This window comes from Mirounga leonina, unplaced genomic scaffold (genome assembly GCF_011800145.1).
Source record: "Mirounga leonina isolate KUSES-001 unplaced genomic scaffold, KU_Mleo_1.0 Mir_165, whole genome shotgun sequence".
Classification (NCBI taxonomy): Eukaryota; Metazoa; Chordata; class Mammalia; order Carnivora; family Phocidae; genus Mirounga; species Mirounga leonina.
This window is the reverse complement of record NW_023270415.1, coordinates 47,546,788-47,561,521: the sequence shown is the minus strand read 5'-3', so window position 1 is coordinate 47,561,521 and position 14,734 is coordinate 47,546,788. Positions and strand designations below refer to the sequence as shown.

At 37.5% G+C, this 14,734-nt stretch overlaps 1 protein-coding gene across 1 annotated transcript in view; it reads right to left on the bottom strand.

Moving 5' to 3' along the window:
• GRHL2 (grainyhead like transcription factor 2) overlaps positions 1-14,734 on the bottom strand; it is a 156,881-nt gene that overhangs the window by 36,063 nt on the left and 106,084 nt on the right. Inside the window, exon 9 of the mRNA XM_035011655.1 lies at positions 5,851-6,009. Coding sequence (XP_034867546.1) covers positions 5,851-6,009 — 159 coding nt within the window. The remainder of the gene's footprint in view (positions 1-5,850; positions 6,010-14,734) is intronic.

The following is a 14,734-nucleotide window of genomic DNA, read 5'->3' as shown; positions in this document are numbered from 1 at the left end:
CTCTAGGATAAGAAACAAACCAGGGGTAAAGAGAGAGCAGGCAGCCCCATTTCTGTGCCTCTAGGGAGGTCAGGCCTCGGTTCTGAAGGCTGAGACAGATCCTTAGTCTGTACTACATTTCAACCTCCGAGTGATCCCACTTCTTCCAGATTTCCCCCTTTTTTTGAAATCCTGCCTATTTATACAACTTCAATTTTGAATCCACACAGAAAGACCAGGCCCAGGTTCCTATCCCAGTGAGGCCGGTTAAGTAACTTTAGTGATTATAATAAAATGTCATTAAGATAAAGCACTGGCCTGTTAATATCATTCCTAGGCACCGAGAGAGCATTAAAGTTGAATTTGAATTCCCTATAAAACTTTTCCTTTGCTCGATGTCATGGAACTTTCAAAAATCATTACAGTAGTGGAAATGAGGGGGGGGCCTAAGGAAACTACAAAAGATGTATGATCACTTTGCACATACAAGTATGATTTTGGTTTTCGTTTTAATGTGTTCATAAGTGCTTGGAGATGGTACTTGTTCAACCAAATAGAAAAAAGTTTGGTCTATTCACTTCCTTTTTGCTCCTCTGTTCCTGGTAATCTGACTTTTTCATTGGCTTCTCTTGCCAAATCACACTCTACTTAACCAATTGACCATCACCTTGTATCTCTTTCTTTCTTGGCCTTCAAGGACTCCCTGATTATTATTATTATTATTATTGTCACTCTTCTGTGTCCGCTTTGCCAACTCATTTTCCTCTTCCCAACCCCCAAATACATATGTTCCAATGGTTTTCCTTTCCTTTCTCTCTCTCCATTCTTGCTGCAAAGAATTCACCTGCACCCTTATTTCCATGATGTTCTAGACAGGTGACATCCAGACAGACACCTCAGACTAGACTCCTGCCCTAGATTTCAGATACACATTTACAGTTCCTGCCCTTTGTGACAGTATACATAAGGAGTGGTGAAGCACACACTGGCTGGCAACCTCTAATTAAAAATTGCCCCTAACTCATCACACAAAAAAGAGAGATTTTAAAAATATAAAAATTTAATCCTGTTATGCAAAAAAAAAATCCATTAATAGGCAAAGGACAAAATCGTGAAAATATTTGCAACAAAATATCATAAGGTACTAAATCCTTAATATAAATGATTCAAATTTAAAAGACAACTAATGCACCAATTTAAAAAATGGACAAGAGTCATGAAATAGGCACTTTACAGAAAAAGACTTACAAAGCTTTGAATCAAAACACTGAAATACATGTTTTGTTTATTAAATTGGCTTTAAAAAAAAAAAAAAGCAGATTCCCAATTCTGGCCAAAGTAAATGTACAACACAAGAGATATGGAGATTTGTGGGCAATGAAGGCATCAAAAGGAGATAGCATTAGAGCTAATTCTTGAAAAATGAGTAATTATAGCTAATATTTACATAGCACTTACTCTGTGCCAGGTGAGTTCTAAGAGCTTTACATAGATAAGATCTGAACAGATTTAATAGTTTAACCAGATATTTTAAATATGTTTTTATGTCAAAAAACTTCTTACTACCCAAAGGGAGTAATTATTTTATAGTGCTTCACTTATAAGTTTTGAACTGTCATGGATATATATATAAACCATGGAAATTCAGAGCAAGAGGGAGATAAAATATAGAAATATACCCTTTGGAAGTTTCTTCATGATATATTAAGGTTTTGCAGAGGTTTTGTATCTAGATAACATATAATATTTTGAGAAAATAAAGTGTTAAATGTACAGACATTGCCTTGTTGAAATTGATGTGAGATATAAGCAAAAGTCTCCTATTATTCATTTTTTGTTGGGTCCATAAAACATCTTTCTATGTACCTGGAGTTCTGTACAACATATTGTTTAATATAAATAAAAACGTAAAACTTTTTCTATCTATATAAATTACAACTCACTGAAGATATACGCCAAGGTTTGTCAAGCAGTTTTTATTTCAGGTTAAACTATTAATTTATTTCTAAATTGGTGCCTTATTTTGTATTATTACTTTGAGGAAAAAGCCTGCAATTAATTTGTTTCAAGACTTATATATGTTCAGTGTCAATTTTGGGGCAATAAAGTCTGCTTATTATTTTACAGGCATTCTCTGATATGCCAAACCAAATAGATTAACATAAAAGCTAGAGTGGCTCCCCACAGAGCCTAGTCTTGGTGCCATGTCTATATAAGAAATTTCCTGCCCAGAATGCTCAGATATCAGCATGACAAAACAAGTCTGGATAGTATCCAAACATTTCTAGGAGAACCACAGTTCCTATTTCTAAAATAAAGCTTTGACTTCATAATGCCCCAGGGAAGCTTAGATATATTTAATTAAGATGGAGAAAGCTTCCTTAAACATGACCTTCCATGAATTCCTTTACTTCCTTTGATTATTTGTGACCTAAGGCTTCTAAAAGATCTTCTTTCCACTCTTATCAAAGTGCAAAAAAGTCTAGCTCTTCCAGAACAGTATAATTTGCTACAAAGACCAAATTTATCATTTGAAAATAATTTCCCCTACCTAAATGTTCACTTTGGAGTGTTAGATTTAAAAAGTATGCCTGAAGATTTCCTGATTATATTGTGATCACTCTTGCCACCTCTTGAGAAGTGATGGCTATCTTTATTTGACACTTCAATAATTTCTCTTAAATTTATTTTAAGAGTGTGTCCATAACCAGTTGAAAGTTGGCCAAGGTACCGAGATGGTTTGCAGGGGTATCTTTAGCTTTTCATAATCTTCAATAGTCATCACCTCCAAATAGCCATCACTTTCCAAACAAGAATTAATAAAGAGAAAAAAACTATTATTAAAAAAAGAACATGGCTTTATTTCTCAAGTTTTGCTCAATATGTACTTACTATTTATACTACTATAATTCTTGTTTTTCAGGAAAGATAATGGAAGTAATTAAATATAGATATAAAGACACAGACATAAGTATTAACACAGGTAGATATATAGACAGATCCCAAATTTTTTTTAATGCAAAAACATGTATTTCCATAGTAGTATCATAATATCAAAAAAAATCAGAGTAAGTCTTTATTTGATTCTCACAGGTGTGTTAATTATAAATAAAGCTGGAGAACTACAAATAGTGCAGAACTCCATCTGTTTAAGATTCTTGATTGTGATTGGGAAACTTAATGATTTTAAAATGGAATAGCTCTTAGATCTTTTGCTTTAGAGGAGAATTCAAAATAATCATTTGCATTTATACATCCATTTGAAAAGTGGAAAAATTAAACTTTTTCTCTTTTTAATCTCCCAGGAGTAAGTTTTGCCTGGGTTTTGAAATAAGAGCTGCAAATATGGCAAATTACAGCACAACATTTTGTATCTAGCTTATTAGAAAACCGACTGGCAGTTAAGGTTAATACACCCTGCTTGAGATTTCTTCCTTATCCTTAGCATCAGGATAAGTAAACTAAAAACCAACCCCTGGAAACACCGTATAGCACTAGTTTCTTAGAGTCCTAGGGCATAGGTGAACAACAATGGAACACTCTCTCTATTCATCCTGCATTTTCCTTCTGTTTTGAGTTTTAGTATTTGTCATATCAACACTGTTGAAAAAAATAATTATATGAGCATCCCTTAAGGCCTCTCTTTCCCACATTCAATTCCAGCTGCAATGTAAAGGTAAATGGACTGCCCAGTCTCTATCTCATCCTTCCCTCTGTTTCTCCTTGCCCCTAATCCCACTCCCCACTTCCAAGAAAGAGATTCCTGGAGGGGGATTCTACAATCTCCCTTAAAGTATTTGGAATACAGTGAGGCAATTCAAATTATTTAAATGCTGTCCCATTTGTACTTTAGAATTTCCATGTTGTACATCATCTGAAAATGCTTTTTTAATGTTTAATATGCTGATTTAAAGAGATTAACTGATTTTTGTATGTTTTCTTTTGTTTTTAAAGGCTACCTTGGCTCTTTGTTGAGGTTTTGAATCATCAGTTGTCATTTTGGCTTTTTATGTGTACAGTTGTTTATCAATTCAAGGAGTATGGGTTTGGAATCAAACCCTATAGTATATTTGCATCCAGCTCCCCTACTTTTTTGCTGTGTGATTCTGGCAACTGACCCACTGTTTTCTCATTTACACAACAGCTGTGTCTATTGACTTAACTGGCCCCCATACTGGGGAGGCTACCTAATTGTCCCTGAGAGTGCTGTTGAAAGTCTGATGATAAAAGTTTCTTTACAAGTGGTTTTTTTATTCTCTTCTGTTCTATTCTATTCTATTCTATTCTATTCTATTCTATTCTATTTTACTTAGATGCCCAAAGAATATTTTTAAAGTTTCATAAGTTAACAACCAAGTATTGGTTATCCTGGGTTAATTTTCCCAAGTAAGTAGTAGGCTGTTTAAATCTACATATACTTATTTATATATATAGTTTATACTTTCAGTTTTCCTGATTTATCATTTCTCTTAAGGCATTCCCTGGTGTATTTATTCATTCTTGTTTTACATCTAATGTAGTCTTTACTTCTGAAATATTTTAATCTTTTATTTCTGAATTCTTTCTTGAATTCTATCATAATTCTTTTCAAAACAACTCACGAATTTTTCTATGTGAAAAATTATATTTATATTGATCTTCATGACTTCTATGATTTTCTTAATTTCATTTAGCTCATTTTGGAATAATAGGTTACAGGTATCATCTGTTTCATGGGCAGGTACCCATTGTCCCCAAGGAATTCAGGCTGTTCTTAATCTCTTTTTTCATGAGACACTGTATGGGATTCAACTGTTTTTCTTTTCTGATGGTTGTTTTTAAGTGAAATGAGTGGACCAAGATAGTTCTGCCGATTTCACGGTTCTCATGCTATCTTTTCTGATGTGCTCACAAAGTGATTAAAAAAATAGTCTGTATTTCCTGAGATCTGTCTACTGTGTATCCTTTCTCCTCGTCCTTTTTATTGGGAACTTCTCTTTCCTTTGCCCCTTTTTTTGGAGGAGTGGAGGGAGTCCAATTCAACTTGGATTCTACTCCCAACAGCTTTTTCTTGGAGCCCAGTTTTGCCCTAGAAGGGAACTTTAATTTATAACTTTCCAGAGTTTTCAGAGCCCCAAACACTTCAATATTCCATCCCTTTGCATCTCCCAGCAATAGCAAACTGGAATCTAGAGGATCTGTACCCTCCCACCCTGGCTTCACATGCTGTCCTCAGATGGCACACTTCATTCTCTAGTGAGTACCTTGGGGCAATTTTTTAGGTTTCCTGTCCTTCGGTTATCAAGTAGCCCCATTGCTTTCCCTCATGATGCTGGTATCATACAGGTCTCAAAACTACTGGCTGTTTACTCCCACTCATATTTGGGATTTGTAAGGATCTCATGTCACATAACCACAGGATTCTAAGCTTTGCTATTCTACTTGCTCTATCATCTTATGGTGGGATTCAGAGAGATTAAAAAACTGTATCTCCTCCTGAGTGCATGTTTACTAATGAACTTATTTTATAGGTGCCATTTCTATTCCAAAAAGCTCTGGATGCGACCCCATTTAACCCATAAAATAATAAAGGTTATACTGATATGCTCTGGGACAGGCTTATACCCAGTAAAAACTTACCTACGTGAGTAGCACAGTGCAATGTCACTCAGCCATTAAATTAGTGGTAAAATGACTGACTAAAAAAAAAAAAAATACAGTTGACTGATGACTCCCTAGATATCTAATAGGAATTGAAAATGAAAGGTTACAACTCCCAGTGTGCTTATAAGGTGATTAATTTGACACCACTAGACAAGAGAAGGTGATAAGGAGGAAATGTCATTAAAAGTAATATCTAATAACAAAGATACCTTTATGATCTTTACTCACTTTGTCGCAGAAGACCTTGATCTGGCAGTAAGCTCTATGAATGGGTTTATTGCTACGATTATTATAACTGTATGTATCAATCTGAATCATCAAAGGAAGTCCTTTCACCCCTTTCTGGGAGGAGAAATCTGTACTCAGGCAATTCACAGTGATGAAAATCTGAGGATGGGAGAAAGAAAGGAAAAAGTTCACAAGTCACCATAAAAAGGGTCTGTTAAAAAATGCATCAGCCTTAGACTTGGAATCAAAATACTACACAATCTTCTAAGGACAACTTAAGAATATTTGGGTACTCTGAAATAAGAACATGCTGAGCACATAAAACTTGATGTAATACATAATTTATAATTTAAATATATAAAAATTGTTTTCACATTAAATCTTGAAATAGACAATCAATACTTTCCTTCAAGTGTATCAGCAAAGTCTTACTTATTTTTCAAACATGCATAAATCAGATGTGTAAAACACTATCTCTGCAACATATTAAAGCTGTCACTTCTAACTATATCACTCTCTCATATCTCTGACCTGGGGTTAAAACAAAAACAAAAACAAAACTACATAGCATCTTCCCTTGCACACTACTGCATTGAAACAGTGATTTGTTTATATATCTGTTTTTCCTACCTGACTCTTAACTTTGAGATTTGAGACCATTTCTTATGTTTTTGTATTAGTGGTACCAAATGTAGTGTGCGGCAGAGAGCAGGCATTCAATAAATATGTAATGAATCAATTAGTGAGTTTATCCATAGAAAACCCCCTAGAGATTGGTAGTCAAAGGCCCTAAGTTTTATTTTTTACTTTTATTTTTTTTAAGTTTATTTAATATTTTTAGTAATCTCTACACCCAATGTGGGCTTGAACTGATGATCCCGAGATCAAGAATGGCATGCTCCTCCAACTGAGCCAGCCAGGTGCCCCCTAAAAGTCCTAAGCTTTAGTTCTAGCTCTAACATTAACAAGCTAAGAGACCTCAGACAAGTCACTTCTTGGCTTTGGTTTTCAACTTTTTCTTTAAATCATTTTAAAAATCCTTCCCTGAAGGGCAGAATGTAAATACTAATATACTTCCAGGTTACTGAAAAAGTAAAAGAAGAGCTAGTGAAGGTAAGACATAAAATAGGAGGGAGGAAATGTCCTAAACTCACTGGCATTCTCATCTTAAAACAAGGGGCATCAAGAGATACAACAGAAATAACATGAATACAAAAAAAAAAAATGGAAGCTCCAATAAATTACTAAAGATTATAGCACTGACCAACAGAAGAACTAAAAATAATAATTTGTCATAAAATGTTGGAAGGAATAAAAAGAGCATAAACGACTAAATTTATCCTTATTTTACATCGTGGGTGTATCATTTACAGTTGATTTACCATGGAATAAAGGAATGGGTGCAGCACCTATATTTACCTATATTTATGTGGTAGGTACATCAATATTTAGAAGTGGTCTCTGGGAAAAACCAAGCTTTTTTTTTCATTTATACCACATTTATTATTTTTGTTTAACATAAAACTTTAAATCACTCATTGTTCTTAAACGGTACAGTTATGTATTCTAAAAACCATTTCATCGATGCACTATGTGACCCAAGTTTGGTCCCACTGAAATTTTCATTCACTTTCAATCCTTGACCTTGTGTGTCACAGCAATATCAAAAAGAACAGCCCTGCAAAAGCAAAGAGCTACGGGCATGAGCTACATTTTAAAGGCCATTCAAATCTTTGATTTTACTACCAGGACTGATCTAATTCATTTCAAGCTCTATTGCCTGTAGGCTTTTGATAACTTATACAAGCAGATATCTCATTTTTAGTGTTATATCTTCTATAAAGATCATTTTGAATTTTATTTTTGAACCTCTTACTTGATAATGAGAAACACCTCAGTAAAGCACCACATCAATAATAAGGCTAAGATGAAAGGTCTTAGTGACATGCTAGTTACGACAACCTTGTGCAATGTGCCACAGACCCTCTTTGCCAGCCACCATCTGAAAACAAGTGCCTAGAGATGATCTAACAATGGATACATTCACTTCATTCATTCTTTCTTTCTATTCATTTGCTTATTCATTCATCCTATAAACATCAACACAAGCCCACCGTGGGTCAAACACAACTATACACTGGGGACAGAGAAGAAAGCCAGACCCTTGCCTCACGGAGTGAGTGGGCAGTCCAAGAGGAAGACAGATGAGAATCCAGTAATAACCACCACAGGGTGGTCGAGGCTCTCCAGAGAGAGCTGTGTACAGAGGCAGTGAGAACACAGAACACAGCATCAAACCTGGAAGACGTGTGAAACAAAACCCTCGCAGACACTGTGATGAGACAATGGACTCCATAAATGCTTGTGAATTATTTCGGAATGACAGAGAAAAAGAATGACTAAAAATGCAAATGTCAAGTGATTCAGAGGAGCTGAGTGGTAAAGACCACTAAGAGCATGCCATGCCTGTTTCTCCTCCTGAACTTTCAGGGTAAAAGTAGACAGAAAATGCTGTTCTGCTGCTCCTGGAGATGCCCTAACTACAGAGAACATTCATGCACAACACCAATATTTTTAAATACCTACTATGTTCCTGAGATCGTGCTAGGTACTAGCTTGGATGCACTAGTTACGGTTCTATAATCACAGAAGTCAGAGGCTACATGGGGAGAAAGAGGCAATATGATGGTGCTCTAAAGATTACAATAACTTCATCAAATGCTGATCTATCTCTAGGTCAAACAAACAAATAAAAGCAACTTTCCTGGGAACACCTGACTCCTTTTATTGTTATTATTATTACTGATAATGGGGTTATCTTGGCTAGAATGTATAAAACACAACGTTATGTCAGCAAATCAGTGATCACTCTGGGGAGCTATGCAGTTGTCCATATTTTTGACCATGTATTTCATAGAGAAATCTTCCTGTAGTGACTGTAATCCATGCAGACTGTTTTTTTCCCCTCCCTCATAACACCTGCGTAGCACTACAGAAGCCAGAAGAGAACAGTGCAGGCTTATTTCCTAAGGTATTAGGACTCACAGTCAGGTCAGTGAGTTATCCATACCTCACACACAGTGGACCACACTCAGACAGGCAGGATGCAATATTCACTGTGGCCTTTGTCAGCTCCAATCACAACTAAGAGAGCTGGGTTGATGGAACGTATATATTTACAAGGGCCACTTGAGTAGGACAGATCCACCGGCTACGGACTACAAGAAATAGACTAAATCCTCTTCGGAGGAACTGAAACAGGCAGCCACTCAATAGCAAGGTCTTTAAAGGTCAAATGAGCTACAGTATACTAGATTCGACCTGGACACACTTAGACTAGGTTCTTTTAATAGAGGAAGATTCTTAGTAGAAGGTCCAATGGGCTCTCTTTGACTCATGGCATCTTGATTCTATAGAAAGTAAACACGAGAATCTGCCTTCTCTGCTACATTAAGTTAGCAGCTCCCAGAATTACCCTCACAGGCAGCGATTTTATAATAGAGTTGGCACTGCTCTCCTCTTGCCTGGCTGCCTAAACCAACAGCAAAGCACAGTTTCAGTGCCTGATGGTATCAATCACAGTCTCGCTGTGCTGCACTCAAAACCTAAATGGTTGAACTTTAACTGCAGTTGGGGGGTAGAGGGGTTGGGAAGGTATGGAAAGGCATTAACTAAAACCCTGGCTTGAGAACTGATAAGCATTTGTTTCATCTTGCAAACCCAACCATGTCCCAGTTCCATGCACAGCAGGCAAACGTGAAAGCCAATTTCTTGGAAGTTTATCTACAAAGCACTGTTTGCAAATGTGTATTACAGAAACTTAGGGGAAAGGTATGCTTCCCCCCCCCCCCGCCAAATGTTCATCCAAATTTCAAGCACAGTAAATTCTTAATTCCGTAGGAGCCCTGATTATGTAAAGCGCGTATAAATGCCATGAACAATTGGGTCTGTCACCCAATAATTATGAATGTTACATATGTTCATATAATGTTTTCAAAATCTGTTATTAATTTTCCTATAATTCTGACACTACATAATTTATTCTTTGGAAAAATATTCATTAAACCAGGTGTATCTAGGCAGATAATAGACAGTATTTAAATTTTGTCATTGGCTCAAAAATTGATTCAGATAGACTGTTTCTAAGTATACCAACACCTTTCCAGAAACAGAGGCAGTCTCACGACGGTTGACATTTCTTAATAGAATCTTTTTTTTACATATGAATTGCAATTTCCGTTTTGTAGTTCCTACATAAGACAAGTGACTTTGTCCAGGTTATAATAATTCTCAGTTGTGCACTATGCATATAGTAAGATTTATTAAAATAAATACAGATCAATGGGCTTTAGAATTACTACATTAACTGGATTATTAACTCCTAAGACTTTTTCCAAGAGCTTGCCTTTAAAATAAATGGGTTTATCTTTGATTTACAAAATGATTTGGGATTTACAAAATCCAAATGTCCCTCACTTGATGAAAAACATTTATTTTTTCCTCTTTAAATAATTGTATTTTGCATTTTCAAGAATCTTCTGATCAAAGACAAAGAAAGCTACTTATTTCCTTATTTTGAGACTCTGAAGAGCTCTTTTCGGAGAAATTGCACATGCATTAACCTCCAAATTACAGCAGCATAGCCTACACCAAGAAATCAGCATTTTCAATCTAAAACACAAACAATATATAAATACATAAGTGTGCTCTTGCCAATTTCCCCACTCTGTTTTCTTCTTGGCTCTTGGAATTATTAAAGACCATATGGATGGTTTTCTTAAATATCAGCATTTTTATTCCATTTTATATGATAGTATTTGGTTGTAAATGCAACACCAAATTGAGACAGAAAGATAGCCTAAAAGTAGACAATATGAACACGTGAAATCTCAGCCTTGGGAATTCATTCATTGCCTTCATGCATTAATTTATCAAATATTTATCAAGTATCTTCTGTCTGTGCCTGGCATTATGCTACACAATGGGACACAAGAATGATGAGATAGACTCCCTACCCTCAGAGAGCTTGCTATTTTGTTGAAGAGCTAAGAAACTCTTAGATTTACTGACACCTCCATTTATATAGCATTTTTAGGGAATGATTTAAAACCTGACAATGTATTTCTTTATTTTCTCCTACAGATATTCTGGGTATACCTGTATATACATACATACACATTGGGTTAACTCACATAGTCTATCATAGTTCTCCATATTCTTTTAGCCTTCAACTCTTTCCATTTCGAGAACATACCAAGTCTGTTCCCAGGTGACAGCCTCTGCTAGTTGCTGTGCCCTCTATCTCCAGTGCTGTTCCCACAATTGCCCCACACACTGCCAACTCCTTCTTCTCATTCAGGTTCCAGTCCAATGTCAACTCTTCAGAAATACCAGCTCTGACCACCCCATCTAGAGTTGTCTTCCTCCTCCTCTTCCCACCTCAGCCCATGACCAGAAGCAAACTCTATCACACTGCTCTTTTCCATTTTCTTCAGAGTACCTAACATTGTTTGGATTTATCTTATTGTTTATCTGTTTAGTGCTTAGTTATCTGTCTGCTCCATGAGGCTACAAGCTCATAAGAGAAGGTCCTTGTCTTTCTCAAGGTCACTCTATTCCTAGTGCCAATCCCATGATAGACACTCAACAAATATTCGTCCAATGAATTAAGAGAAAATTGCCTTTCTAAATACACATTTCCCTCTTTATTCATGCTCTTGCCTTCAAAAGCCAAACCTTCTAGGAAGCGGGATTGCTTTGAGTAGCTGAAGTCATCAAGATAATACAGCAGAGTTAGCCACTCTAACCAGATTTATCCTCAAAATTTGTTATCTGTTTGTATATCAACACATGTAAATTGAGCACCAACTATATATTCAGTATGAATATATATGTGTATGTATATACATGTATATATGCCATGGAGGATGCTATTTATAGATGCTATGGGAAATACAGAAGTGTAGAGTACAGCCCTATCCTCAAGGGCAAGGAGGGACATAACAGTTTTTGCTATTGTGGAATGTATATCATTTGATACTAAACAGACAATCCCAGACTATACATGCTATAAGACTTGATGAAAAGTTGAGAAATCAGAAAGTCAGCCAGGGAAGATCTGATGTAGAAGTCTTGAGCTAGAAGAGAGATGGATGCTGACTCTGAAAAGAGTGAAGAAACCGGCCTAATGGGAGAGGAGGGTTTGTGTTGAGGAGGTTAAGAAGGAGCCTGAAGGAAGGGGGTTGGTGAAGGAAGAGGCCAACCAAGATGTTTATGTCATTGTGATCAAGTAATGAGGTCAAGTGTGTATTATCGGGGCCGGGACAGATAGAACTCTGGCCATAGTATCCAACATCCAAGATACAAAGAGGACAAGGAAAGTGACGCTGAGCAAAGGCCACCAGGTTAAGAAGTAAGGAGGATCTGCACCCCTCTGAGAGGCCAGACTGATGGAGAGAAAGGCAGGAAGCTAAATTGCTGGGGGAGACGGGACTTGGAGATGGAGAGAAGGCATCTCAGCTGGGAAGTCTGATGGAGGAAGGAGGCATGAACAGGAACACGGGTAGCAGGTAGCGGATGGCAGGGCCAAACACAGGTGTTCTTCCAAGATGGAGGAGGTGTTCACACAATAAGAGAGGATGAATGTAAGAGGCAGCAGAAAGATGGAGTGTGGGACTTGAAAAGCCTCGGAAGCAAGGATTAAATAGGACCAACTCAAAAGTGAAGTTCTGTAAGAAAAAAGACAGAGCTTTCTCTGAAACTGGAAGTCAAATGAGAGGAAAGCACAGCAAATAAACAAACAAACAAACAAACTCAGAATTATGTAGCTGGTACAGATCCCAGCAGTGGGGCCTTGGACTAATTATTTGACCTTTCTGAGGCTCATGGCTTCATTTCTAAATAGGTACAACAGGGGGCGCCTGGGTGGCTCAGTTGGTTAAGCGACTGCCTTCGGCTCAGGTCATGATCCTGGAGTCCCTGGATCGAGTCCCGCATCGGGCTCCCTGCTCAGCAGAGAGCCTGCTTCTGCCTCTGACCCTCCCCCCTCTCATGTGCTCTCTCTCTCTCATTCTCTCTGTCTCAAATAAATAAATAAATAAATAAATAAATAAATAAATAAATAGGTACAACAATCCCTACCTTGGTAGTGTGACACTTTAAAATGAGATGATGTTTTAAACTGTAAAGTGCTCTGAAAATCTAAGGGAGTTCATCCTCATCACATGGTGTCCATCTTCAGATAACTGGTCTCCCAATTGCTCCTCCTACTCCCTGACCGTGGGCCCTTCCTCACCCCCAGGGCACAGCCACAAAGCCCCACCCACTTTGCCTCCCCAACTGTTCCTGCAAGGCTGCTTCTTTGTGGCTCACCAGTTCCCCAGTTCAAGCCCCCATTCCTCTCTGGATTCTCTCTCAGGGCACTTTGTGGTACTATCACCAAATGATTCAAAGGCAGGTTAAGTTATGATTCACATTAATTTGAGCAAAAAGACTTTAATTGCAGTGAATTGATTTGAAACAGAAAATCGATCTCTGCACACTTTTGGAGGGTTGGAGTCACAGGCTTTGATGGGGAGAGGGCAAGAGAGAAATCTCTCCGACAGAACCTTTATTGCTCTTCAGATTGCAGGATTCCGCCATTCTGCTCCGTCACCTGAACACAGCTTGGGAAACAGCACCTCAGGATAAGGAAGAATTCGAACCTTGCATAACAGGGGGTTGGACTATTTCATAAATAATGAGTTCCTAGTCAGAGGAAGAATGTAAGCATAGGCTAAAAGATTCACTCACTCAACTTGCTGATCATTTGCTGCTTTTTTGATCCTTTTAGGTTCATGTTTAACACTTAAAACTTGTAGTGAGTTTGTAATACTATCGCACAAAATTCAAAAGGCACAAAAGAGTTAAACTGTAAAAGCACCCCCCTACCCTGCATAGCTCCCCAAACAACTCAACAATTTCTTGAGGATCCTTCACAGTTTCTTGTGTATCCTTCTAGAAATATGCTATGCAATACATATCATTATTCTTTTTCATACAAATGGTACCACAGTAAACATACAGTTCTGCATCTTGCTTTACTAAATATATTTTGAAGATAGCTCTTTTCTTTTTTAAAGAGCCATGAAATATGGAATAATGATTTCTTTAACATTGGGTTGTTTCCAGTCTTTTCATCTTATAATGGCACAATGCATGTCTTTCAACATGGATTTTGTACACATGTACACACATAAATTATTGGCAGTATATAGGCCATGTCATTGCCTTTTTAGTATGACTTTTGTTCCTCACTATTTTACTGAAATTGCTTGCTTCAAGGCCAGCCTTCTCTACAGCAAATGTATTAAGGAGGGGTTCTTGAATTTAGTATCCAAGAGGTCTTAAAATATGGATTGTAGGGCCCTATCACCAGAGTTTCCAATTCAGTAAGTCTGAGGTGAAAGATCCAAGTATTTGCATTTCTAATTCCTTCCCCAGATGAGCTGGATGACGCATGTGGAGGACCATGTTTGAGAAACCACTGCCTACAGCACTGACTTCATTGGCCAGTTCTTCCTTCTCTCTCCACCTCCCCACCTCTTCCTTCTTCTGTACTCGTCCTACTGACCACCCCTTCCTTGTCTGGTCCCTCTTTCAACATCCCCAAATGGGGTGAGTCTAAAGTCCCATCCTTAACCCTCTCTTGCCCATGGCCCAATTGTCTCCATGGCAACCTCCTCCTTTCTCATAACTTCTATTCTCCTCTCTTTACAAACAACTCTGAACTTCTCTCCTAAGCTCCACAATTTCCTGCTCTTCTTGTGCTTCCCACTCTGCATCTTCGAGCATCCTGTTCTACCACCTGGCATGCTCTTCTTCCCAACTTCCACATGCTGAAATT